The sequence below is a fragment of the Paroedura picta genome, chromosome 12 (assembly GCF_049243985.1).
Source record: "Paroedura picta isolate Pp20150507F chromosome 12, Ppicta_v3.0, whole genome shotgun sequence".
Classification (NCBI taxonomy): domain Eukaryota; kingdom Metazoa; phylum Chordata; class Lepidosauria; order Squamata; family Gekkonidae; genus Paroedura; species Paroedura picta.
In genome coordinates, this window is record NC_135380.1 from 34,039,397 (window position 1) to 34,067,052 (window position 27,656).

Genomic DNA, 27,656 nt, shown 5'->3' on the forward strand with positions numbered 1-27,656 from the left:
TGCAGAGGTGGTTTGCCACTGGCTCTATCTGAATAGCAACATGTATTTTCTTTGGCGTCCTCCCACCCACTTACTAATCGTGGCTGACCTTGCTTGGCTTCCAACCTCCGATGAGACTGGGCTCAAGTGGGCTATGAGGCTGCTGATGGTGAGAAAACAGAGGTTTAAAAAAACCTGTTCAATCAGCCTGATGTAATGGGAATCTCTTCACTCAAGGCACCATCCGTGGAAAAGTTACACTTAAAAAAAATCTCTACCTGTCGCTGCTAGTTGACCGGAGGGTTCCTTGCTTGGGGTCCGCCAATTTCGGCGCAGGCTTCTTTTGCTTCTGCCCACCTTCCGACTTCAGGGCGGGCTCGTCTAAGAGACCTGGATCACAAAGAAAGAATGAGGTTTGAATCAGAGAAGGGGAAAGGAAAAGGAAATGTTCCTAAGGATATTGCAGGTTTGATTATTTGCCCCCAAACACTTTCCCTCTTCCAACAGCCACCTGCCAGATACCACGGAGACAAAGTCTGCGAACGATACAGGAAGGTGACAGCCATCCCCTGGCATCTGCTGGGACACAATGCAGCCGTAGCATTGCAGCTGCTCTAGAAGTATGTAAGCAAGATCCTTGAGAGGGCAATTGTGGTGCTGAGACAGAACCCTCCTGGTGATACAGACCCTAGACCGGAGGGGGGGGGGGGGAACTGTGGCTCTCCAGATATACTGGACTACTATTCCCGTGAGCCCATGCATCATGCTGGCAGGTGCTCCTGGGAATTGTAGTCCATGGACATCTGGAGAGCCACAGTTTGGCCATCCCTGTCAACAGCCATCCCCCAACAACAGCCATCCCAATGACCACTACTATCATCATCAAAAGCCTCGGATCAACCGGAAAGATGAGGTCCAAGGGTTTTTTTTAACAGGCAACTAGGAAATCTTCTCTAAAACCAGGGGAAATTATTTGAACCTTTTCTGAAAGCCGATACTCAAGAAAGTTACATAGTGTGACACAAGGCTTTGGTCATGCACAACTTTACCCAGCAATTCCTTGCGCGTCCTGCTTGCAATCTCTTTGATTTCCATGCGCGGCAAAGAGAGGGAAGGAACGGCAGGGATGGAGGCCACGCTGCCGGATGTTGGGGTGGTGATGACTTTTGGGACAAGGGGGGACTTGAGTGGCCGTTCGATACTCCTGCCGACCAGGTTGCTGAGAGGGATTTTGTAAATGTTTTTGCACAGGACTTCACCTAAGACGACAAGGAGAATCAGGACTCAAAAGGAGCTAAATATTCATACAAAAGGAATAGGGGACATGATCTAGCACAATGGATCAGGAAGGTACTTTGATAAGGTGGCTTCTTCAAAACAGTTATTTTCTTGAGGTTGTGCTGATTCAGTACCATTCTTTTTTAAAATCTGGGTTATCTTCTACCAGGAATAGTCACCCAGCCAATCAGGGATTACAACATGAATGGGAAGACCTCAAAAATGCTGATGTCATTGCTTTTAAATTGGATTGAAGAAGGAATTTTAGTAGCTGCTCAAGGACTGAAAGAAACAGCCTGCCCTGGAGAGGGCCATGCTTCCCCTACAAGTTCATATCATGTGGCTAGAGCAGGGGTAGTCAACCTGTGGTCCTCCAGATATCCATGGACTACAAACGCTGGCAGGCGCTCATGGGAATTGTAGTCCACGGACATCTGGAGGACCAAAGGTTGACTCCCCTGGGCTAGAAGGTCATGGGGAGGGGAGACTACTAGATTCTGGCACCTGGTTGAAGGCATAAGGGCACAAATCTCCCCTGTGGCACACAGCATGGCACCATGTCTTTGGACTGTCCTTCCACCTCACCCTGAAGCATGCTGGATACTGTCTTTCTGGTGCCAGGCCAAAGCCATTCTTTTTACCTAGGCTTTTAATTCAGAGGTTTTACATTTTTAGGTGTTTTATGATCTGACTTATAGAGAATTTTTTAAAGTGCAGTGTTTGCTATATGCCATTTTTAGGCCCCTGACTTTTTTTTAATGGCTGTAAGCTGTCTTAAGAAGGACTCCAGACAGACAGAACGTGAATTTCCTAAATCTCCCTGTGCAATCACAGTTAAAATCGGTGTACCTGGTTCCTCTGGAGAGGAAGACACAGATGCGGCTATATAAAGCGAAAATTTAAAAAATGTGGATCCTAAATTGCAGACTGGAATTAAAGGAGGATTTCTTGCCTGAAAAGCCCAGAAGACTACCTCCTCAGCTCAGATGCTTTGGAGATCAGCCACCAGCAACTCCCTTCCCTCTTTACCTTCTGCTGCAGAAGGAGAGAAAACCGGGATCTCATGAATGCACGGCGTCTGGGGGGAGCTGGGTGAACTGGTCTCCTTGGAACTGCTGTTGGACGGTTCGCTCACTGCTGTTGCAGCTTTAAAGTAGATATCTGACTGGAAAGAGATGGAGGTTTGAGTTGGTAAAAAGAAGACGACTTGGTTTTTATATTCCTTTTCTCTGTTCTAAGGAGTCCTCCTAGTGGAATAAAATTGTTTTCTTTTCCTCTCCCCGCAACAGAAACCCTGTGAGGTAGGGGAGGCTGAGAGAGCTCTGAGAGGACTGTCCTGGAGCTCTGAGAGAACTGTCATGGCCCAAGGTCACCCAGAATATGGAGGAGTAGGGAATCAAACCCGGTTCTCCAGATAAAATTCCATCACCCTTAACCACTACACCTCTTCCCAAGTCATCTTCTGCAAGAACGAATCTCTCCTGCCTTCAGACATTTGTATTTAAATAAGCTCTGTAGAGACCTAGGAACAACGTACACAAACGCCCGGTCACTGATCCTTATGAATGCGTTTGGAAAGTCCCCTGCTGGATCAGGCCAGATGTCATTCTAGTATAGCACGATGGTCCCAAAAACGACTAGCCAGAGATTCTAAGAGAGAATCAGATCTCACTCCGGGAAAGGAAAATCTCCAGGAAAAGGACTCTGGTGAAGAACGCTATAATGTCGAATTAATTTATGCAAATTGCTTTGCTGCTCCTGGCTTACCGAGGCACAAACAGCCTACCCACAAGAGACTTGCGATGCTGCCCTAAGCTGGTTTGCAGCCTTCCAAGTCCACTGAGCTCAGTCAGCTTAGAACAGGGGTGGGCAAACTGTGGCCCTCCAGATGTCCATAGACTACAATTCCCATGAGCCCCCTGCCAGCATTTGCAGGCAGGGACTCATGGGAATTGTAGTTCATGGACATCTGGCGGGCCACAGTTCGCCCACCCCTGGCTTAGAAGGCAGTAATTCTGCAGAGGATGACATGATTCATCCTGTTAGCAGCTCTCTACACAATCTAAACAGATTTTCATTTTGCTTGTTTTGCACAGGCAGCCACTTTCTTGTCCATTCCCTGCTCCTTACCCTTGACGCCACCAGCTGCAGTGCAGGGACCACGGCCGTGTGGACGAGGTTCCCGTTCACCACTAGCCGGATCTCGATGGAATCGGTCGTGAAGGCCAAGATGTAAGGGAAAGCGCAAACTGTAGGCGGAAGCAAGAAAAGGAATGACGGTACAGAAAGGCAGGTCTTGTTTCTGTCTTTTGACACAGCGCTATGCACACGCATGAAGCTGTCATCGGTTGAATCAGACCCTTGATCCATTGTATCATATTGCAAAACCTTTACTGGCGTGCCATAAGAGAAGAAAGAAGATTTGCTTCAATGGATCAACGGAGTTATAGCACACTCATAATAAAATAAGGCATAGATACATAAGGTACTTAAAGGCTTAAAATGTTTGCATTGATCATACCACATAAAAACGTTACCATCCTTCGTACAATGTGCCGATCCTATGATTGGCCCTCCCTGGGGGGACATCCTCCCAATAGAGAGACCGCACTCTCCAACTGAGGTCCAATCAGAGGCTCTTCCCCACCTTCCTGCTCCTCCTCCGCCATGCTGCTATCTGGCACTTGGCCTGAGAAGAAAGAGCCCCAGGTAGCTGGAGATGCCTATCCGGCTGTGCTCCATGGCCTCCTCACTGCTGGGAGGGCAAGGAAGGACACCCATGCATGCTCTGCTGCAGCTTCCCCACGCTCCCCACCTCCTGGCCCCAGTGAGAGCACAGGGAGGCCATCCTGTCCAGCTTGCCATCTGGCCCTCCCTGCTCTGCAGAAGCAAGGGCAGAAGAGTGGAAGGTGGCAGGGCTCCTGCAGAAGCGCAGCAGCCCAGACAGTGAGCTCAGCTGCCCTGCAGGGGCCCTCCATCCTCCCATCCGTCTATAGCCCATTTTAAAAATGGGCTTTGCTACCAGTATCTCAATATATACAGCACAGGTCTCAACTACCTACCAGCCCTCGCTCTATTATCCGTAAGCGATCCAGAGTGATTCTTTAAGCACTGATAAAGCCTAGAAGTTTTAATTTACAATCTACAAGATTGTACACTTTTTCGGAGCATAATAGCCAAGAACTCTGCTGCACGCCCTTGATCCACCACAGTCAGTACAGTGTATTCAGCCTGGCAGCAACTCCCTGGGGTCTCAGGCTGAGATCTTTCACGTCACCTATGGCCTGGTCCATTTAATGGGAGATGACGGGGACTGAACCTGGGACCTTCTGCGTGCTAAACAGATGCTCTGCCACTGATCCACAGCCCCTGTCCCTCCAAAAGGTGCCATCCATTATCTATGGTATCTTACAGACCAACCGGAGACCAGCTCCAAGCCTAGAAGCTTCCACCCCCAAATTCAACACTGCAGAAGTTGAGGACGAAGACTGGACTCAGAGCAGAGGAAGAATGAGTCTGTTCCGCTTCACATACTTAGGCCTAGTTGATGCAGAGGACAGAGACAAGAGGGTACGTGAGCCTGAGTGGGAAATGTGCCCACTGAGAAGGACTTTGAGGAAACTGCGAGAAGGGAGCAGTATTGTGCAAGCGATCTGAGGTGCAGTTCCAATTATACTAGACTGCACGGGAAAAAAGGGCAAAGGAGTGGGAGAGCTATGGAGCGGGAGAAGGGAAGATCACAGGCAGGGGTGTACTGGCATACAACGGCACCGCCACGGAGGCTTTTGAGGACAAGGAGCTCATGTTGGATCCTAGTAAAGGGATTTAAAGCAAATAATTCTAGGCAGTCACAGAAAATGGCTACAACACCATCAGTGAAAGAAAAGTACACTGTGGCACAGCTGGCCAAACCAACCCCCCCCCCCAAAAAAAAATAATAATAATAATTCCAAGGTGCATATTCCAATATATGCAATAACGTTTCAGTATTGAATAACTTGTCTTGCCTTTGCTTTTTCATAGCATGTTACATCAGCACAGATAAAAATTGTCGCTTCCAAGTGATATGCAACCTGCATTGCAGGGATCCATAACGCAATGGACTATATGCAGCTTTGAAATTTTGGGGGGCTGGTTTTGCCAGTTATGCCACAGTGTTTTTTCTTTCACCCATGTTGCTGATGGTATTTAAAGAGCAGTACCACATGGTCAGAGGAATGAGAGAGGCCCTCCCTCTCCACTCTGCCGCTGCCACAAGGGCCTGTTCTTACCGATAGCATAAGGAACCTGGTTCCAGCTGAAATGGAAGTCAGATGCTGAGGGCTGGACCAGAGGGGAACCCCCGTTGAAGGGACACACTTTTCTGTAGTAGCAAATGTCTGAAACAAAAGACACCAGACTTGATTTTAAATGCAGGAAAGGGACTATAAGGACACTATAATGGAGCCAGCTGTGTTGCTGGCCCTGGTTTTGTACCTGATAGTAGAAAGATGCACAGAAAGTTTTCTCCAGTACAGGACCTTCATCACATCTCGAAAAGAGTCACTCTCTTAAATTCTATGCACTGAGCTGTGGTCAAAGACCCAACAAAAGTGCTGGCAACCTCTAATGGAGATGAGGGCTTGGCTTTCCCTTCTTTCATGCGTGGTGGGCTGATCCTTGGGGACTGCCTCACAACTCTTTGATGTATCCACCTTGTCAACCCATTTCAACCCATGTTTAATGCACAGGTAAGTGGAGGAAAGGACCAAAATGGTCTGGATTCTAGCTGTATCAGGAGGCACGTTTGCCCACATGAACTCTTCTTGAAATTTAATGTCAGGCGATTAGATCTTGCTGCAACTTCCAACATTTATAGAGGCCTCTTAGAAGCAAGGCTACTTCTACTGTACCCCCAGAACTATATAACTCTTTTCCAAAAGTGTACTCCATAACTGAGCAAAAACATCCTTGGTTACATCTTGCTTTGGGAAAATGACTCCACCCACCCACCCACAGTGTGTGCATACGCACACACACACACACACACACACACACACACACACACACAAATGCTTTTCAGTTGCTGCTGCCTTTTTTTTAAAGCACTGTCTGTTTTTTAATTGCTCTTTGAAACTGACGTTTAGGTTGCTTGGTGAGCCAAAGTTGCAGAGCAGTAGAAGTGCTTGACTAGAGCCCAGGTTAATTTCAGAGTCTGCTGTTTCCATATAGCTCATATGGTTCAGAAACTGTTCAAAGAGCACTTCTGAACCAGGAAGAATGACAGGCAGCTAGTAGAAGACTTATTAAGTTAAGAACACAAAGACTGAGCTGCAAAAATAATTTTTAAAACATTCATATATTTATAATATGACATGTACTAGTTTAACATATTAAAAACATAGTCATCATACTTCAAAAACATCACATTTCTAACTACGCATGGAATAAAATCAGAGTCCAGTAGCACTTTTAAGACCAACAAAGATTTATTCAAGGTGTGAGCTTTCGAGTGCAAGCGCTCTTCCTCAGACTATGAACTGACCATCTTAACAGTAGGAATATATAAGCTTGAATATATCTTTGTTTGTCTTAAAGGTGCTTCTGGACTCTGATTTTATTGTGCTACTTCAGACCAACATGGCTACTCATTTGAATCTACACATGGAATAAACCAACATAAAATGGACTAAACGCATTTTGACCCTGAGGGGTCTTCCTCAGTGGTCAAATTATTGTGAGGAATGTATAAAATCAACATGAAAAGGCTTGCTGGGTGGCAAAGAAAAATCTGTTAGGTGCTGCTTCAACTAGTCTTTCTAATATAAAGGTATTTGATTTGGAACCCACCCCCTAACATATGTACTTCTAGAGGCCCCCACTCTCTGCCTTGGCCCCACTCTCAATCACCAGTGCATTCCCACACATGTCAGAAAAAGCTTTGTTCAAAGAGCACTTCTGAACCAGGAAGAATGACAATCGGCTAGTAGAAGACTGATCCGAGGCATCCTGACTTAGGAGTGATTTTATAACAAAGACTCCATGCTGATGTTTTTAGACACTAAGAAGGCTTTTGACTACCTTGGGTTGCAGTTCCTGTCCTAGCTGCTTGGCAAATACATTTATCAGTGTTTCAAAAACTGCATTAAAACAATAGACACATGTGCTGTTTACTGCCATTTCATCCATTTAGAATTTTCAGAATTCTAATTTTTTAAAATTTCTCCTGTGCCAAATGAGCCTTTCAGCAAATTGAACATCAACTCTGCCCTGCCATGAGACAGGATGAATGCGTCAGACAGTCTCCCCTAGACAGAGTGTGCTGGTAATACTTACAGTTATAACACAAGAGGAGGCCGGCTTCTCCATCTTCATACACATCAATAGCTGCAACAAAATTAACCTGCAATGACAATGGGTAAGGGTGGTGGGCAACCTGGAGGCGGAGGTGACGACACACTATCCAAGGACAATCCAATGGCTTCCCCGAACAAGCGTGCCCAAACACTGAGTCATCTGCTGCAAGCTGGGCTGCTGGGAGCTACCAAGGATTTCTAGATGAAGATACCATCTGGACACCCTCCATACCACCTAGATCGAATTCAGTCATGTCTGAACCTAAATCTCATGGCCTGCCTAGCTTCACGGGCTCCAAAATGACCACAACATATAGAATTACACCTTGTCAGCTCTGACAGCAGGTGACCTCACCTTCTGGAGTTAGGTGGGTAGTTCCCAGGGACAGGGCCTTCTCGGTTGTGGCCCAGTGTAGTGGAACTTCACCCCTAGATAAAGGTAAAGGTATCCCCTGCGCAAGCACCGGGTCATGTCTGACCCTTGGGGTGACGCCCTCTAGCGTTTTCATGGCAGACTCAATCCGGGGTGGTTTGCCAGTGCCTTCCCCAGTCATTACCGTTTACCCCCCAGCAAGCTGGGTACTCATTTTACCAACCTCGGAAGGACTGAAGGCTGAGTCAACCATAACTGAAATGTATCACCCCTAGATACATTTCTTTATTTACTTAAATAAACTTGCATCTCCCTACTGTCAGCCTTAAAAAGACTATTAGGAAAAAATATATGAGGTATGATAAAACAGTTGAAAGATACACCGTTTTATAAAACCAGTCAGAATATAACAGCAGATAAATGCAGCCATAGAAATCCATAAGGCCATTTAAATCACCAGTTGAACAGGGATTTGAATGAACTTCTCCCCAGTCCAACACTCATCCCTACATTCTGATGGACCAATTAAGCGTCATTAATCTCTGTGAAGGAACCATGAGATATATCTTAGACCCTTAAGAAAGAGAGCAGATGCTCTATCTCGATCTACCCAGCAAGGCTGTTGTGTAGATGGCGCCCTCACCGCAGCCAAGCTGCTTGTCCTGCTGCAACCCCTGTGAAAGGGTCATTCGACCCCCAAAGGAGACCTGACCCCCCGGGTTGAGAACCACTGCTTTGCAGAACCCCAGCAATCAGGAAGAGCTAGGCATCCATCAGAAGCTAGTCTATCTGTACATGACATTTACTTTCTGCCCATTACTGCTGTATGCAGAACAGGCCAGGTCTCAAGATGGGTCAGGTTGCATTGATTCAGATGAACTCGGTGCCCAGAGATGCCGAAGGAGGAGAGGCACAGCCGCCGGCAGACACACACCATCCCAATGCTGGAGAAACCTACCCTGCTCGTTTCGACCTGGTGCAACCTGTAAGACTCCCCTGTGCTCTCGTTGATCAAGTCAAACTGGTGCCGGTAGGCGACACAAATCAGGTTGTCGTTTTCTCCGGTGGGCCCGTCCACCAGGGTCATGACAACTGGAGGGTCCGACAAGCAGATCTCCTGCAACCCAAAGAACACCAGATTACAGTCAGGGAGTAGCAGAAGTATTGATGCATTGCTTGATTTTGCAGAAACGAGAGGACAGATGTATAGTGCGGTCCAGGCATTCATAGACTTCAGAACCATGAAAAGCAAAATGTATTGTTTTCTGGCCCTTATGATTTTTTAAAAAAATTATAATTCTCCAAGGCTCGTCCGTTGCCAAGCAGAGCTCAAAGATTACTGCTTTGACTGCAGAAGGTCCCAAGATCAGTTTCCAGAATCTTTCTGGAGCCAATAAAGACTTGGGAAAGATTTCTCCCTACATTAAATCCTTTAAAGTTCAGGGAAAGAGAGAGATCCTCAAATAAATCAGGAACATTATCTCTTTGGAAGAGGGCCACAGCTGGGTTTTTGAACACATGCTTTGAGTGTAAAAGTATGAGGTTTGGGGGGAGCACCCCAGTGGGTCAGGGCCTCCAGCCACAGAGGAAAGAAAAAGACTCTGGCCCCAGGACAATGTTTCAGTGCCCCCTAGGGGTCACAAGGTTTTATGCAAGGCTTTTCCTCTGAAGCATTGAGCAATGAGGGCAATTCCCCTAGTGCAAGGCACTTGCTTATCCAGTGGTGTCAAGCCCTCCCAGGAGGCTCCCTTCAGATTCAGCCGCCTCCAGTTCCTGGATCTTGATTCCTGCGCCTCCTCCCAGGAACCCTGTCCAGAGTCATGACCGCTCTTCTTCCTTGCTGCCATCTCATCCCCACTTCTGTGCATCTTCTCCATCTTCTTCTCTCACTCGTTCTCTCCTTATCTCCCCAACCCTTGTGCTTGTTCTGCCCTTCCTTTTATTCCCCTTCCCTAATCTAACTCTTCCCCGGTCCCCCCTTCCCCTGAGGTTTCTTCAACATTGCCCTCCTGCCCAGCATTGCGGCAGCCTGGCCATACCCTGATGCTCAGCTATGCTGTCAGCCATCGGCTGCGCGGCTTGGCCAGGGGGCTCTCACCCAGTCCCCGCTGCCCCAGGGAACCCAGTTCTGCCCTCCAATATGTTGCTACCCTTGTCAAATGGCTGACAGTCTTGCCCTGCAGCCGCTGGCATGCTCATCCTCCGCGTTGGACATTCCCTGGCAAGCTGCATCATCTGGACCCTCAAGGCCAACTTCTGAGTCTCTGGTGGGGCCAAAGGTGGCGTCTAGCAGCACTGGGAGGTTCCTTCCTCCACTGTGGTGAGTGCGTTCCCCAGAGGTTGTTGGAGGAGTGGGGGAGTCCAGGTTCCTGGCTGGTGGCCTCAGGAGGCCCATGGGACCTGGAAGACCCAGACATAAAGGCTTTCCAGGGTCAATCCTGGGCACATCCAATTGAAAAGGCCCTTCAGCTGGAGGCCTCAGATAGAGGCTGGAAAGCTGCAGCCAGTCAGAGTGCAAAGTGCTGTCTCTGATGAACCAGTCACCTGATCGGTAGAAGACAGCCTCATGTGTCCAGAACTTAAAAACGGAGGTGACATTTTTCTCCTAGAACCTATTACTGTGCACAGGGAGTGATGGTAATTTGCCAGTGCTTTACCTCAAACCTACCCTGATGTACTGGAATTCCTCAACAGGAGAGTCCGACTGAGGAGACATCAACGGGGCACTGTTGGGGCTCTCCCACGGCTTGTACTTCTTGGTAATGAGGAGCAGCTTGTTCCGAATGGCGGCGACTATCCGCAGTTCGTTGCTGTGGTGGGTGTTGATGGCATACAAATGGCAACCTGGGCGAGGAATGTGACATATGTCAGTTTGGCCCACATGGGATTCCTTCACTGGCTGACAGGGATGGAAGAGGCAGCTCTTCACCACTGGACCACTGGTGTGGCTCATAGAGTTATCATACCTACACGCACTTCCTCTCCTGGCCTTAGAGGTCAAAAAAGCACAGGGAGTTGGTCCATTAAGTACCCAAGTCTGTGCAATGCAGCGGACAGAATGATGGACATCAGTAGAAGAAACTGGGAATGTCTAAGTCAGCTGAAGAAGACCCAGACTGGCCATTGTCCTTTCTCTTTCTGCAGATAAGTTAAAGCCTGGACTCTCGCCTTTGGTCCAAGTCCGAGGCTCTGGGCTTTTGTGGTCTACAGCGACTCAATGTGAAGCTCACATCTGTGACTTTGGGCCAGTCATTCCTGCTTAGCCTAACTTACCTCACAGGGGTGTACTGAAGATACAGTTGTGAAGAACAGAAGGACTTATGCCACCCTGAGCTCCTTGAAGGAAGGGTGGAATAAAAAAAGCAGTGCATAAAGAAATCTAAACAAACCGCAGTTTGCCAGTTCTGAAATCACTGAACTTTTAAATCATGGTTTGGCATTATATCAAGTTGGCGAGAGAGAAAGCAATAGGCACAGACTACATACAGTAGAAGATGGCAAACTGGGATAAAAATGGAAACGTGAGAAGATCCCTGCCCTAACTTCAGAGCGGGACAGTGTGAGGCACCTTTTGTTTTCTCAAGCTTGTTTTCCCGGCTGTCGCATTTGCTCTTGGCTTGTCTCGCTTCGATGCCTTTCCGTAGGGCGCTGAGCCGGAAGACAAGGAGGCGGGCATCCTTCCCTGCTGGGCAGGAGGCAAGCGGAGAAGGTTAAAGGAAGGAAGGCTACTGGCAATTTGGGCTTTTAAAAAACCAAACAGGTGATGAGGGCCAAGGAATACCCCCAGCTGGTCCACATCAAAAGAGCCAGGCCAGCATTGCACTACTGGGTGGGAAGCTGTACTCAGACCTCCTTCTGGCAGAAAAAACAATCATCATGTTTTGAGGGCTATGAACAGCTCAGGGATGGTTCCAGACTTTTCTGGACTGCTGCCTTTTGTTGCGCTGCTTCCCTGTCGCTATGGGAACACAGACACCTGCTGCCGTCAGGGCCGATCACCAGCATCCCTTGGAATTGTGTCTGGCGAAGCTGGGAGGAAGCATGCCCTGGACCGGAGCATGCAACTACTGACAGATGAAGGGGAAACCCCAGTGGACAGCAAAGGTCATTTCTCTGTTGCCTTGGTGACAGACTAGAGACGCCACCATAGTGACACTGGGAAGGGACAGGAGGGGCAGAGAGAGTTCCAGGGCTCCAGCAGGGTATTTAAAGCTCAACTAGCTTTAAATACCCTGGAATAGAACAGGAAGGAAGGAAGGAAGGAAGGAAGGAAGGAAGGAAGGAAGGAAGGAAGGAAGGAAGGAAGGAAGGAAGGAAGGGAGGGAGGGAGGGAGGGAGGGAGGGAGGGAGGGAGGGAGGGAGGGAGGGAAGGAGTTGGTTTTTATATGCCACTTTTCTCTACTCATAGGAGTCTCCAAGGGGCTTACAGTCACCTTCCCTTTCCTCTCCCCACAACAGACACCCTGTGAGGTGGATGAGGCTGAGAGAGCCCTGATATTACTGCTCGGTCAGAACACCTTTATCAGTGTTGTGGCGAGCCGAAGGTCACCCAGCTGGCTGCATGTCTGGGAGGAGTGGGGAATCAAACCCGGCTCACCAGATTAGAAGTCTGCACTCCTAACCACTACACCAAGATGGGGGGAGGGAAGGGGAGGGGGGGAGGAGGAAGGTAGGTAGGTAGGTTATGGGGACCTGCCATACCAAAGTGGGAAAACTCTCACTCAATTTTGAGAAAGTAGTATGAAGGAGAAGTGATCCAGCCTCCATTCTGGTGCAGATTTACTTGAGATATTTGTTACCCAAGAGCAGTGTGTGTTTGTGCTCGTAGCAGAAAAGCGGGTTTTATGCCCTTGGCTTGTTTTTAATAGCTTGCTGTTCCTTTTATGTCAATAATTTATTATGGTTTATGGTTTTCCTTGTCTGTTGCCACAATCAGGACTCTGGAGAGGCGGCATACAAATCCCCCAGCGAAACAAATAAGCAAGCAAGCAGAACTAGGCCATGCTCCTGAAGCCCAGGAGTCCTCCTTCTCCAATCTGATTGGAGTTCTGGGTGGAGGAGGGGGCCTCTATGCGAGCCAGCCGGCGGGAAGGAGAAGCAGCCCATCAGGAAGAAAAAGCTTCAGTTTTTCTTGAAAGAGGGAGACTATTGAGAAGTGCTGAGCTCCAAAAGGCAACAATGACTTGTTTCGTTATCTCCTGCCATGCAGCAGACCCTGCAAGCAGGCAAATTCTGTCCGCCCAGCTGTCTCTCTTTGGGTAATCACTGGCTTCAGGAACCCAGCAAGGGGCTCTGGAGTAGCAGCCAGCGATTTAAAAAAATCTTTAAACACAGGAGACTCAATGGATCATTCAAAGTCTCCAGCTCTTCAGAGGAGAAAGAACTGCCACTCAAAGGAGGAGTTTCATATTCCACTAAGTAGTGGAAATATTCTTGCCATCACATTACCCAGAAATTCTGGGCATGAGGGCCTAAGGCAGCCTTTCCCAACTTTTTTACCATTGAGAAATCCCTGAAACATTTTTCAGGCTTCAAGAAACCCCAGAAGTGGTGGCATCGTGCAGAATATGGATGGGAAGCAGAGCTGTTGACATGCCTACCTTGGGCCCCTCCCCTTCCCATCCCCTCCTGGTCCATCACCGGCCATTTTTGGACAGGGAGCATATAAAAAATGAATTAACTCCCACCCATTTGGGAAACCCTTCCAAGGCCATCAACAAACCCCAGGATTTCACAAAACCATGGTAGAGAAACTTTGGGTTGACACAGGGTGGTAGTAACTCATGATATGGGTTTAGGTGGACCCATTTCTAAGATGAGTTTAAAACACTAAACATCTAACAGCCACTGACCAAAGGCCTGAGTTTGAACGGGAGGGGGACAGACAAAGTTCTGGCTCAACAGGGACATGGCAGAAATATGGATTCTGTACCCGTCTCTGATACAAGACAGCACCTCCCTTACCGTTCTTAACTAAAACCTGCCAACGGAAAGGCAGTTCATTTATTAGGTTGTCAGTTTACCTAGCAACGTCATTGGGCATGGCACTCTACAGAGGATAAGGGAGACAGCAAAAGAAGGGGGAGGGAGGTAGAGGCAGGAAGAACCAGGGGGAGGGTCTGAATTTACGGCAGTTTCACAAGCTTCGGGTGAACTTCAGCAGGGACCAAGGGGTGGTGTCAAAGGATTGACAGAGGTGTCGTTTCACAGAGGAAAGGTGATATCACGCTGGGGTGTCCTGGGATCAAATGGGCAGCGGGAGAAAAACAGCAGATACACCAAGTGAGCAGGAGCTCTCTGGGTGAATGACAGTGGGAGACCTGGGAGACCTGCGAGACCACACAGCTGGCTGCATTCTGTTCCCAAACTCAATGGACCAATCAAACAAATGCCTTTGTTACCTTTGTCTGCTCTAGTAATCAACAGGTCCAGGGTTTCCAATACGTGCATCTGTTTGACTTGCAGAGTTTTATCAAATACTAGGATGGAAGGCTGGCCATCTGGGGGGAAAAAAGAATCAAAAAAGCTCTCAATGGGGCAACAACTATGTATTTCTTCCCTGCCTTAATAATGAGTATTGAATGATTCAGAGAAGCAGATTTCATTCCCCCCTTCCACAATGTGGTTCCCCTACAGAGTTCCTTTACTATGAGTAAAGCAGAGGTAGCTCATAGGAATATCAGGAGTTTCCAGCCCTGCTGGGGACAAAGGGCAGGCTGCACTACAAGGACTACCCTTTTATCCCCAGGCAGAGCTCCAAGTGCGTAAGAAAACATAAAAGAGTCTATTGATTGAAAAACATACAGTACAGTCCTCTTGGTGGGGCTGTGCCATTTCCAAATACAGGTGGGGGAAATCATCATGAATAATACAACTTTGCCCCTAAAAAGGAAGCTTATTAGGCTCTACACCACCTCCTTCTCCCTGATATGCTAGAATTCTAAATGCCAGGAGGGAATTAAAAATCACACAAGAGTACTGAGACTAGAGACCTAGTCATTTGCATTCTGACAATTTAAAGCAGGGGTAGTCAAACTGCGGCCCTCCAGATGTCCATGGGCTACAATTCCCATGAGCCTCTGCTAGCAAATGCTGGCAGGGGCTCCTGGGAATTGTAGTCCATGGACATCTGGAGGGCCACAGTTTGACTACCTCCTGATTTAGAGTCATAGGAGAATTCTACCAACAGTCTCTTCTTGAACATTCAGCTCAGCTGCCAGGCAGAACTTGCCATGCACATCTAGCAGAGGATACATCTAATGGCAATCACAGTGGAATATTTCCAAATGGCTGGGATAAGGTGCAGGATTACTAATTCGGGACATAGTAGCAAGTGCTAAACCATCTACCAACCGTCCATAAGCAGAACCCCGATGTCTGTAGAGACGAGCAATGACTGGCCCCACGAATCTGCGCAAATGACATCGTGAGGGAAATTGCTGCAGAAACACTGAGACTCCCAGGGCTGTGGAACAATGTTAAGTATTGGCTGGTGAGTGCTAGAGAAAAGAGAGATCCTGTATATTCAGAAGATATTAGTCACAAAAATGGATATGTATTCCTCTAAGGTGGTAATCATTTCTGGGAGTTCAAGAGTTTGCTTTCTAACAAAGCCCCACCCCCCAAAAAATCAGACCAACCCTTACATATTACCAGCAAAGTACAAGATGGCGCCTAAATTTCTGCACTAAGCAAAGCTGAAATCTGTGACTTGCATTAATTATACAAATGCAGCAGATATTGTTTTCCTAGGTTACTATTAATCATTTATTCTGGTTTTGCTGTCACGGGAGGTGCAAATGGCTAAGCAGGCCTCCCCCAGTCCCCAATAAAATTTGTTCTGTCACTTCTGAGATCATCTTCCTGCTGCTTCTTTTTCAAAGAGACAGAACTTGTGGGAACTGCAAGTTGGCATCCACTTCTATAGTTGTCTGAGACCCCTACAGAATCACAACATGTATTCAGACCAGCATGACACAGTGCCATGATGAAAAACAAGCATTCATTGTCAAACTGGGACTGTCTGAATGGAATGGAATATAGTTTGCATCCCAGTACAGACCTGCAAGTAAAAATGAGTCTGGCTTCTAGGATGAAATTAATTTTTAAAAAATTCAGCTTAACATCCGGAAGAAGTTCCTGACAGTTAGAGCGGTTCCTCAGTGGAACGGGCTTCCTCGGGAGGTGGTGGGTTCTCCTTCTTTGGAAGTTTTTAAGCAGAGGTTAGATAGCTATCTGACAAAAATGCTGATTCTATGAACTTAGGTAGACTGTGAATGGGTGGGAAGGGATTGTGTCTGAGCTTGGTTCCAGACCAGATTGACCAGGGATTCTGGGTTTTTTTTTTGGGGGGGGGGGCATCATCTGAACATGGATTTGGGGTCACAGTAGGTGGGCAGGCAGTTGTGAATTTCCTGCATTCTGCAGGGGGTTGGACTAGATGACTCTGGATGCCCCTTCCAACTCTATGATTCTATTATTCTAACCCTTGAAAAGTGTTACAAATAGTTCACTCACCTCCTTCTTACAGAGGCTTGTGGTAGCGAGAATTGCTGGGGCATCACCTTTCACAATGGTTTTGAGTTTAAGAGCCTTCAAAAGCAAGAGAGAAGAGTTCATTCAGAGGGGACTCCTGGTCCATGCAAAGTATACAGCAGAAGTAATGAGACAATTCTAATAGGGGGACAAGAAATCAAGCTTCAGACTCTCCAAACAGTTCTTTGGGCTTATTTAGCAAAATGGGAAGAAAGAGCCAGAGATGTCAATCAGCAGTTTGGCCAAAGTTAAGAAGTTGTGTCTTAACTATTAACTTCAGAGGGGAGACATGGAGTATTTTTCTTAGGGCTGCTGCGGAGATTCACAAGAGCAGCACCTGGACCAGCAGGAATCCTGGGGAGAGGCTAGAACTGCAGATCTGGGTTTGACAGCTTGGCAGAGATTGATTTTTTATTCCACATTTCCAACACAGCAGCCACAGAAAAAGGCCCCGTCTCCAGCACAGACAACGGTTCGCCAAAGTAAAACTCTATTGCTCCCTCCTGTATCGCACCCATGGGTGGGATGTTAAGAATTTTTAGAATTTCTTTTAGAATTGTCTAAACTGCAATTTTAAGGCAATGCTGAATGTATGTGGTACGTTGTAAATAAATAAATACTGCAGCAGTCAGACAGGCCTGCAAACAGCTTCACCAAAATTGTTACTCCTATATTGAAGCTTGGGTTTAGTTTTCTTTAATTGTGCATTGTTGTGGAGCAGGTCTGGCTGGAAAGCAGGGTATTCATATAACAAATGCATCATAAGGAAACCCGTCCTGCCATGTGCAACTGAGTCTTGGCCGAGATTTCTAGCACAAGGTGAGATCTGCTAAATATCCCAAGATACAACATGCCCGTATGGCCACACTGCAAAAGCTGGCTTGGTAATTCCGAGATTCGCTGGGCTCCCTCCAGTCACATCCTTCCCAGCAGCCCCTGAGGGAAATGACCTCATTTCTCTTTAAAACAAAATAAGAGCTCGATGTTCTGCCGGTCACAGAGAAACCAATCTATTAATACCTCTTTGCGTTCTTCGTGACTGACATATTTTGCTCTTGAGTTATCTTGATGCAAAGCAGGACAAAACAGCAAGAGTGAGGTTGTGCAAAGAGCCGTCCTGATATTGTGCTGGGGAGAATCCATCAGAGACCCTCTTTTGAGACATGTCAGAGAAGCAGGAGGGCAGCTCAGAGTAGAAGGAGCCCCTTTCTTGAGCTGCAGACTGATTCTTCCCCACCTCACCTTCTCTGCAGCCTGCCACCTTGTCCTAATTATTCCCTGGGCAGATGGGAGATGATGACGCATCACCACCGGTCTGGCCTAACTTGAGAAGGCTCAGACCACCTCCCACTCCCCTTCAGTTCCATTGTCAGTGCCTTTATATCATGAGGGCTCAAGACCAAAAGAAAAGCATGTTTCAAGGCACCAGTCTTCGTTTCTGAAATAGACTTGACTAGGAGTAATTGCCCTATTTCCAGTTTCAGAGCAGGAGACCCCATATTAGGAGCTGCCCGTCTTTGGTCAGCCTCATAAATGGAAACACCATTTAGCCACTGTGAGACCATGAAAGGTCCATCCAGCTCATCATTCAGTCTCCAACAGAGGCAGTGTATAAGAAGGACGGTCTAATAATTAAAGCAAACAGAGAGAAACAGACCTATCCACTGGCAATATGATAAATATTGGGGAACGTGTCAATACAGACTGGTATCCCCATACCTATGTGAGCCTGTGGCCAGTATTATACTATTAATATATATAAGGACTTGTCACTGATGAAATAACTGAAAACGGAGATTACTTGGATTCCGTTTTGACACAAGTCCTAAAGAATAAAGAATATAGGATAGGTCTGTTTCTCTCTGTTTACTTTCCAACAGAGGCAGTTCAGATGCCCCAGGAAGCCCACAAGAGAGGCACATTTATTCTGTTTAATTTTGGACAAATGCTTCCAAGGCAGTTAGCTACAAAAACAAGATATCATTCCATTTATAATATCATTTAGAAAAAGTCACTAAATGTCAACAGAGGAGGCCCCATCGGCTCTCTATTTATTTGTCCCCAGTGTCCGGTATTTAGCCTCTGAACACTGAGATTCCATTTAGCCATCGTAGTGGATAGTTATCGATGCCCTATATCCTTCATGAAAGCATTCCTTTCCCAGATTCTAGTGTAACTGTGAATTCCACATGTTCATGCAATGTGCGATGTTCTCCTGCACTTGCGTTCTTGGGTAAGTGCCATGAATGGGCTAGTTAGTGTTTCAGCATAAGTAAGTAAGTAAGTAAGTAAGTAAGTAAGTAAGTAAGTAAGTAAGTAAGTAAGTAAGTAAGTAAGTAAGTAAGTAAGTAAGTAAGTAAGTAAGTAAGTAAGTAAGTAAGTAAGTAAGTAAGTAAGTAAGTAAGAAAGAAAGAAAGAAAGAAAGAAAGAAAGAAAGAAAGAAAGAAAGAAAGAAAGAAAGAAAGAAAGAAAGAAAGAAAGAAAGAAAGAAAGAAAGAAAGAAAGAAAGAAAGAAAGAAAGAAGCAGAATCTGTGAAAACGTGGCATCTCTGCATACTTGGTAAGCCTGCTAATAGCAATAATCAACTTCCCCATTTCTCAGATCAAATTCAGTTCAATGGAAGGATCTCTCCTGAGTCACCGTGCCAGGAACTGGTATCACTGATGAAACCAAGAATCCCTAACAAGCATTTCCAAACTTGAGAGGAGTGGGGAGAGAGAAAATTCATACTTCAGGAGCTTTAATATCCATTTAATACTGATCCTAGATGTTATGGTTTGCCTTTCCTCCACAAATGAGACCCTAGTGGACTTCCCAAAGCAAATTTATTTTGCATCAAACTGAGTTTCCTTATAGTAATCCCTTGTTAACTGTCTTTGTGTACATATAACAGAGATTCCCTGTGGACTCCTGTTCCATTCATATTCTCTATATCAGCCTCATTTCCACCATATAGCTGGTATCGGTATAGCCTCTCTCGAATGTCTAGTGCAGGGGTAGTCAAACTGCGGCCCTCCAGATGTCCATGGACTACAATTCCCAGGAGCCCCTGCCAGCAAATGCTGGCAGGGGCTCCTGGGAATTGTAGTCCATGGACATCTGGAGGGCCGCAGTTTGACTACCTCTGGTCTAGTGTGCTACCACATTATCTGGGTGGCAAGAGTTTTTGGGGAGAGTTCCGTCAGATGCTAGTAGGAGATGGCACTCACAATTTGAGCTTTGAAAATAAAAGAACAGAACGCCAGAGGGCCCATGCAAACAAGCACATGGTGGAGGCACATATTTCCCTCATTTTCGCCCAATAGACTTTCTCCCCTTCTCTGCAAGTCCCTTGCACACTCAACTGAGTTTAACAATTAAGGGTACGTTGCTCCTAACCCCTTTTAGGGTTAACTAGGGTTCCGTATACACAGAGTTTGCAAACCTGCTTCAATCCCTGGTTAATACTGGAAACCTGGTTAATACTGATCACGGTTAAAGCTAGCCGGAGCAAACCATAGTTAGGGACAGAGAAATTTGTGCCAGTAAAGAGTTAGGACTGGGGCAGGGGAGGGGAAAGTAAGTGGTCCAGCGGCCTGTTCCCAGTCTCTTAGCCACATTAAATCATAACTTGCCCTGATGCACAGAAAGGCTTGTTGTCTTAGCAGGAGTGGCCCAGTGAGTCTTCAAATTTAAATCTAGCATTTTTTTCCAAGTACAGAAAGCTGATTATGGCACAGTAACATTTCTGCAATTGCCTTTGCAATTTCTTGAGGGCGCCTGACTAGAGAGCTTCAAATGCAGGATTGGCTAGTCATGTCATACTGTTTCAAGGTAGGCAAGGCAATGCTGCTCGACTGTATACAAATTGGGGGGGGGGACGGACGGGACGGGACGTGTGGCTCAATAAATCTGTCCTCAAGAGACCTGGTGCTCTGTTTTAATTTTTTTGGTCATGTATAATTACTATTACAAAGCTGAGGATGTCTTACTATGAAACTAGACATTACCTATGATTCTAGTCTTGTTTTGATGATTATTAAAAACTCTGAAGACATGAACTGTTTGCGTTTAATGATAAACTCTAGAAGGAACAGAGGAATTCTTCGGTTAACTGTAAGATTTATTGAGCCACCCAGGGTTTTCTCCTGTTTGTATATATCCTCCCGTGCGCATTTCCACTTTCTTATCTTGATTCTTAAGTCTAGAAGTAGCACCTGTAGAAACAGTGGGAAACCACCCCCCACCCATCCAACTTGCATTGAAATGAAGCAAGCCCAGCTACCAGGATCATAAGAAACTGCCGTATACCAAACCAGACCAGCAAGTTCAACATGGCCCATCCCGACTGGCACGAGGTCCCTGCGGTTGAAGACTGGAAGAGGTCTTTTTCAACACCTGCCCAAGAGCTGTTAAATAGGGCACCTTCTGCATCCAAAATGTGCTCTTCACTCCAAGAAACTGCCTTTTTGTGATTTCACCCTGAACAATTTAGTGGTCAGATCCCCCTTTCCCTGCACGCACCTGGCCAAGACGAACAAACTCAGCTTGACGAGCTTCTTCTTTCTTTCTGGCCGATTTCGGGGACTCGGGCAAGACATCGCTGAAGGACCTCCTGTTAAGCATGTTCTTAACAAAAGCAACAACCGTTTTTAACAAATAGGATGCTACCATGGAGGTTCTCTTTATTTCATGCAATATACAACTTTCTGCATGCACATTCCCAAAACGAAGGAGCACTCAGTCTTCCAAGAAAAACTGTACCATTCCAGTTTTTCCCTTCTCCATGACGATACTTTTGTATTTAGTTCCTGAAGTTCCATCATATTCCAGCATGGAAAAAAAACAAAACCCTGGGAGGGGCCATGTAGATGAACGGGTAAGCCAATGCAAAGAGCATAGCCTTGATAGCCTGAGGTCACCACAGTCAGGGAGAAGGTATAGCTTCCACCCCAAAGAAATACTTTCTCCCATTCCAATAAATAGTTACTTATGGGAAACACCAGTTCAATTTGAGGCATCATCAAAGCAAGCCATGGTTTGCATTTATAGTCAAGAATTTTGCTAGTCTTTAATTTTTCCATAAATATATTGGCTGTCTCTGAGGTTTGCCAATAATATTCATTATTGGCAATTAATTCATTGCTGAATTGAAAAAGTTTTTTTGAGACAGAACTCTACAATGTGATGTAAAAATGTTGTAGGTGGGTTCAAATTTTCTTTTCTTTCTAAAGTTTCATATATTATTTCCATTGCCTCATTTTGTGGGATTTTTGTATATAATGATATTTACATCCAATGTAACAAACAGTAGATACTCTGTAGTTTTACATTATTGATATGGTTAAGGAAGTCCATTGTGTCCCTTCAAGTACAACCTTATAGTGGGGACAAATGGTTTAATGAAGCAATCTAAATACATGGCTAAGGGTTTCAGGACTGATCCCTACCCTGACATGATAGGCCTACCAGGTACTGGAATTGTACCTTTATGAATTTTGAGGAGTAAGTAGAATTGTGGAATTCTTTCATCTGTTTCTAACAAAAAATTATAGGCATTTTTATCAATATAATTTTCAAATAATCCTCCTTGCAAAAGTTCCAGTATTTCCTTTTTAATAATGTTTGTAGGGTACTCCTGAATTTTAGTATAAGGGGGGTTGAAACACGTTTGGTTATCTGTTTTGTGTCATTTATCCATGTGTCAGAATGTTTTTGATTTGTCCAATAGTGCTTGATATATGTTGATGTTTTAAGTTTTATATGTATTGAAATAGATATTTGCATTTTAAGATTTAATACATATTCTGCTGCTGCTCAACCTTTCAGGTTCCTAGCTTGCATTTATAGTCTAACTTGATTTACAGCTGCTTGGGTACCTTCAGTTCCTATCTGCTCAGCTCACCAGCCTCAAAGTGCATGGTCCTCTGACTGTGGTTTGGCAATTCACAGACTTTAAGCCAATTGACAAACTGCAGTTTGTGAGCCCACTTCAAACCGTGGCACCATGTTCCAGTTTGCCAACCAATCGCAAACCATGGTTTGCCACTTCAAATATTATCCTTAAGAAGAAAGATCAACCTTGTGGGATCAGACCAGTGGTCCATGTAGTAAAGTATCTTGGCAAACCAGTTATTCCGGAGGGCCAGAAACAGGGCATGGAGGCCAAAGCCTTCCCTCATTGTGGCCTCCTAGCACAGATATTCTCCCTGAACCTGGAGGTTCCCTTCAGTTGCCGTGGCTAGTTGCAACCAATGGACCTTACTTCCACGGACTTATTGAATCCCTTTTTAAAGCCATCTATCTTTGGGGCATCAGGTGAAGAGTACATATATAACACATGTGGGTACAGGACAGCACACAAAAGGGAAAGCAATATTCCCCCTTTGTTGGCCAACAACTGATCACTCTGGTCTCAGCTATGCTTTTCAAACGCTCATGGTCATCAGGGCAGTGTGTAGAGTTAGCATATGTGGTAATATACATAGGCAGGACTTGGGTCCAGAGCACTTGATCTTGCACCCCCTTTACACACACAACCAGTTACTCACTTATGGCATGCATACAAGACTACTACAATCGAATTTCTCATTGGCATGAGGACTCAATGAGACACTGATGAATTGACTGAGGTTTCCATTAAAGGGGAAAGCTCAGCTATTTCAAAAGCCAAGTAGCTGGAGCACTCGATTTTACCTTGTGCATATCAGGCATGAGGTCCTGGTACAAGGAACGGATCAGCATGTCCAAAGTACGCTGCCGCTTCTGAGCGAATGTTGGGGTTTCCAAAGTGGCCTTCTCCCCGTTTATCACTGCAAGGCAATGGACACGGGAAAAGATTTCAGAGACATGATGGAAACAGCAGGGTCCCCAAAACTAAGCAAGTCTGGGCATGGCCAGAGACATGGATCTTTTTCCATTTTGTTTCTCATTGATTGGACCAAACCTAAGAGTTTTTATGCCATTTTTGGCTTCCTTGTCCCACGTCTTCCCCATGAATGATGCACGTTTTTCAACTTTACCTGCGCATCCTCAAAAAGTACTTGTATGTCATACGTGCACAATATGACGGTAATAACCACCAACCTATCCAGTGCTTATTCAGGGCTGGTATAAGGACTGCTGAATGGAAAGCACGATGGAAGATGCTAAAAGTCTACAATTACACTCATCATTTTAATCCCTCCCTTCCTACAAGGGGACCAGGGCGGAGCACACGGTTCTTTCTCCCCATTCCTGAGAATGGGTCACTGGGTCCAAGATCATTCAGTGAGCTTCTAACCAGCATGATGATTTGGACTTGGGTCTTTAATTCACAGTCTAACATTGCTATTGTCTCTGATTTTGGGCAGTTACATAAAATCTGCCTAAGTGGACAAGACCAGCATCCATGGACCACGGCTGCCTGTTTCCAATCACCATTAACAATGTGCCCAGGAATTAATGCTCAGAAATAGATAGAGGCCATCCCCTGTAATACCATTAGGATACTACACCCAAGTCACTTTTCTTTTTCCTGGGGATCTCCTGTTGATGCATGGTGAAATGGGGGGTAGAAATATGCATAGCCTAGCTTGCAAGAGAAACAAACTGCTAAGGACAGTTGGATCCTTCTAAATCCACTGCAGGTCCATAAGCTCAAGCTGACACAATTCTGGTTACGACTGGACTGTGTTTTAAATAGAAGGTCTACCGTGGTTTGAAAGAAAGATCCGGCTTACATTTCACCAGCAGGAAGTCCCGGAATTCCTGGTGGTCCGTAAACACTGGTGGGGACGGAAGGGGAGGCCCAAAGAGAGGCACGCTTTCTTCTGAAAAGATTTTCAGCCTAGCAAAAAAAAAATGCTTATGGTTATTTAGGATAGGATGCAATTTAGGTTATTGAGGACAGGATGCAATTAGATTAGTGGCTGGATAACATGCCATACAATTTTTTAAAAAATAATAAATCATGGCCTTCCAATCACCTCCTGAGTGATATCATGTTACATGTGATGTAGCATTATTCTTGTGATTGCTCATACTATTCATGACTTCCGATAGCAAAGTGGATCACTCCTGTGTGCATCACAAAAGCTGCACAACAGGGCCACCCAGAGACAAGAAGGGGGACGACAGGTACGCACAAAAACGGGACTTCACTAATCAATTGAAAGAAAAATCCCTCACAAATGGACTTATGAAGACTTAGAGAGTGCCAAGATGGAAAAAACCTCTGTCGGCAGCCAAATATTCTTTACCAGAGAATGGAAAAAGAGAACAAAGCATACAATACTGAAATTAACTCCACAGCCTGAAGCTGCCCTCCTATGCAGCAATCCCTTGCAGCCTTTAACTTATCGCAATTATAATCATCGGTACCCTCGTATGCAACATTTTGCAGAGTTTCCTAAACAAAGAAAATCAAGAAACCAGCAGGCTGCCTGTCCCTAAGCTAGAGGAACCAAGAGTCTGACTCTATACACTCACACCCCTGGCATTTGTTCTTGACAATCAAAACAGGCACCAGGGTCAAAATGAATGGTTCATCCGAAACGGCACCCACCTGTAACTATCATTTTGTTTATTGTATCTCACTAAGGCAAAAATATCTGAAGCATCAGTTAAAGAAATCGATTCATTACTCTTGTGAAGATAGCAATTGCTCCTAACTGGAACAGCCAACATTTCAAAAACAAAACATAGGAAAAGAAAGGTCAAGTATGACAAAGAGCTGGCATATTTTTCCCAAGTTAAAGGAATCATATTGCGAGCACACAGCTTAATTGTGTTCTGCTGCCTTAACCCTTAAGACCTTAATGATAGGAAAAACCATGGTTTTGCTTGCTAAGCCCAACCCCCAGAAGGGCACGGACAAGGAGAGATATTTTTGTTCCCTTGCAAGCAGAGAAGTGAGGAGAACGCCACACTCCTGGAGTGCTTTTGTGCAGGCATAATGCTTAATCATAGTTAATATAGCTGATGTTTTGCAAACTCACATCAAGCCACCGTTTCACATACTGATTTGCAGCCACTTGTTAACTACCGTTTAGCTAGTCAGAGGTCACACTTAGCCATTGTTACGGCTCTGTCTGCATAAGGAATATGTGCGGTGCTGTAATTAAAGTGACAGACTTGCATTCCAAAGCGCAGCTACATCTTTTCTTTCACTGCAAAACGCATCAAGGTTTTTGAAACAGATATGACACAGGGCAATACAGGCTGTAAATGACAGTGTTTTGTTAGCTTGTTGCCTCCTTCCCTGCAATGTCATAGAGAAATGGAGAAAGTCTAGAGTTAAAACTCTGAATGTCATATGGCTAGAATATTCATCACCAGCCCAGGAACAGCTGCCAAACTGATCTGGGGAATGCTTCTTCTTTTGTAGACAACCCTCGATTTGGGAATCATTTCTAATAGCCCATTGATCTATGGTTTGGCCACAGATGTGAGTTTTGTCTTCCGGCATTTTGAAATACCTGACAGTTCCCCTCATCCCTGTCCCACCCCAAACACAGTTCTTTCCCCTGTGTGGACTGATCTTTACCTGATTCATTTTTATGCTGTGCTCTTTACTCCCAAGGCATTGATGTAACCACTATATCTCACCTCCAACAAAGAAAACCTTTTTTAAAAAGTGTTGGATCCAATCATGCCCCTCCATAAAGAGAAAAATCGTCTATTAGAAGAAGACTCCTGCTGCAGCAAGACGGACCTCTTCCAGGGGAGGGGATCCTTTTCAATCAGGAAAGGGGAACTGTTGGATGCAACCAATTTAAAATGCAGCAATAAATAGTTCTAAGATCTTTAAAAATTAAATTAGCAAAAACATCAACATGCATTAAAAATTAGGACAAGATGCAGGCCTTTAGGACATTAAAAGGCTTTTTATATGACAATAATGCAGATTAAAACACAGTACGCAAAAGGTCAGGTGAAATTTTCTCAGCCTGAGGCTGAAAGCGTCAAAGAGACTACACCGAAAGCAAATAGAGGAGGAAAGGATATTCTACAAACAGGTGCCAAAACACAGAAGGCTATGTTGCTTGTAACCAACTACTATACTTCAAAAGGTGGGAGACTTTGGACCAGCCCCTCAGATGATGGGTAGGCTTAGGACTTTAAAAGTTGATAACCAACATGTCTGTGAACTTGTCAGCAGTTTCACAGGTGGCTTGTAAGATGTATAGGGGGAGTGTCGGGGGGGGGGGGTTGGAAGTCCCACCTTGCATGCAAGTCAGTGATTTGGATTCCAACCACAGTGTGCCCTTTAAAACATTTATCTGTGTTCTGCAAATGACATCAAGAAAGCAGTTCAGCTCATGCTGGGGAATAATGCGACTGTCAAATGAAGTTCCAATGAAGCGGTACTGAAAAAGATACGTGTAAAGTGGGAACGGATCATGGATGGCTTAAAGGCTGGAGAAGACTCCTCCCCTTCCTGGAACACGATGGTAACAATGTCATTCCCAATATGCCGTTTCCTTTCCACCTGTAAAGTATAAAGGGAGATCTGTTCACACCTTCATGAAGCCCACACCATTCAGAAACAACATGGTACGCAGACGATTCCTATGGAAGTTTGTTCAGAAGTAAAACTAGACAAGACCAGAGCAGATCTGCCTAAGACATATAGCTCAAATCCAAAAAAGCACAGAAAGCAAACAGATGACGCTGAGGCCAAGCAGCACTTTGACTGCCAGAGAACATGGACGGGCTTAACGTGACTTCTTCCAAAATGTGCCTCCTAGAAGGAGCGCAGCAGTCTGCCACCTCGCTTCCCGCCTTCTGTTCTTTGACAGCAGCTTGTGGCTCGCCAAGAAAAATCAATATGAAAACCACATACTTGCTGTTTGTTCTCTTTAGAATATGGAAGCATGGTCGAAACGTGGAACATTATCTCGTGCCCTTGGTAGACCGTGTAGACGGAATAGATTCCTGTGGTGTCATCTGCAGAAGGAGAGGGAGGGAAAGAATCATTGTTTTTGGCGGGACTTTGTAGCTCAGGGACTCTTAGAGCTGCCCCAACTGACTGTTGATAAGTGATGGGACAACAGGGGCGTGAGGGAAAACAGGCCCTGCCACGCTGAGGAAGTCTCATAGAAGTGAGGGCAAGAGCACTAGAGTGTGCAGACTTTGAGATAACCAGACGTTTCCCGGACAAGGAGGGAACTGAGAGAAGAAAAGCAGAGCAGAA

At 45.7% G+C, this 27,656-nt stretch overlaps 1 protein-coding gene across 6 annotated transcripts in view; it reads right to left on the reverse strand.

Annotated features, from left to right (window-relative positions):
• Nucleotides 1-27,656, reverse strand: part of GARNL3 (GTPase activating Rap/RanGAP domain like 3) — a 120,051-nt gene that overhangs the window by 10,233 nt on the left and 82,162 nt on the right. For 5 of the 6 annotated variants that reach the window (XM_077306650.1, XM_077306648.1, XM_077306653.1 and 2 more), the window contains 18 exons: nucleotides 27,306-27,409; nucleotides 26,843-26,951; nucleotides 25,026-25,071; nucleotides 24,202-24,308; nucleotides 23,177-23,292; nucleotides 21,005-21,109; nucleotides 16,483-16,557; nucleotides 15,319-15,430; nucleotides 14,367-14,465; nucleotides 11,534-11,650; nucleotides 10,634-10,809; nucleotides 8,924-9,082; nucleotides 7,573-7,639; nucleotides 5,529-5,636; nucleotides 3,388-3,506; nucleotides 2,287-2,422; nucleotides 1,029-1,238; nucleotides 258-369 (listed from right to left, as the gene is read on the reverse strand). In XM_077306650.1, coding sequence (XP_077162765.1) covers nucleotides 258-369; nucleotides 1,029-1,238; nucleotides 2,287-2,422; nucleotides 3,388-3,506; nucleotides 5,529-5,636; nucleotides 7,573-7,639; nucleotides 8,924-9,082; nucleotides 10,634-10,809; nucleotides 11,534-11,650; nucleotides 14,367-14,465; nucleotides 15,319-15,430; nucleotides 16,483-16,557; nucleotides 21,005-21,109; nucleotides 23,177-23,292; nucleotides 24,202-24,308; nucleotides 25,026-25,071; nucleotides 26,843-26,951; nucleotides 27,306-27,409 — 2,077 coding nt within the window. The remainder of the gene's footprint in view (nucleotides 1-257; nucleotides 370-1,028; nucleotides 1,239-2,286; nucleotides 2,423-3,387; nucleotides 3,507-5,528; nucleotides 5,637-7,572; nucleotides 7,640-8,923; nucleotides 9,083-10,633; nucleotides 10,810-11,533; nucleotides 11,651-14,366; nucleotides 14,466-15,318; nucleotides 15,431-16,482; nucleotides 16,558-21,004; nucleotides 21,110-23,176; nucleotides 23,293-24,201; nucleotides 24,309-25,025; nucleotides 25,072-26,842; nucleotides 26,952-27,305; nucleotides 27,410-27,656) is intronic. The other variant, XM_077306649.1, reaches the window with a different exon arrangement.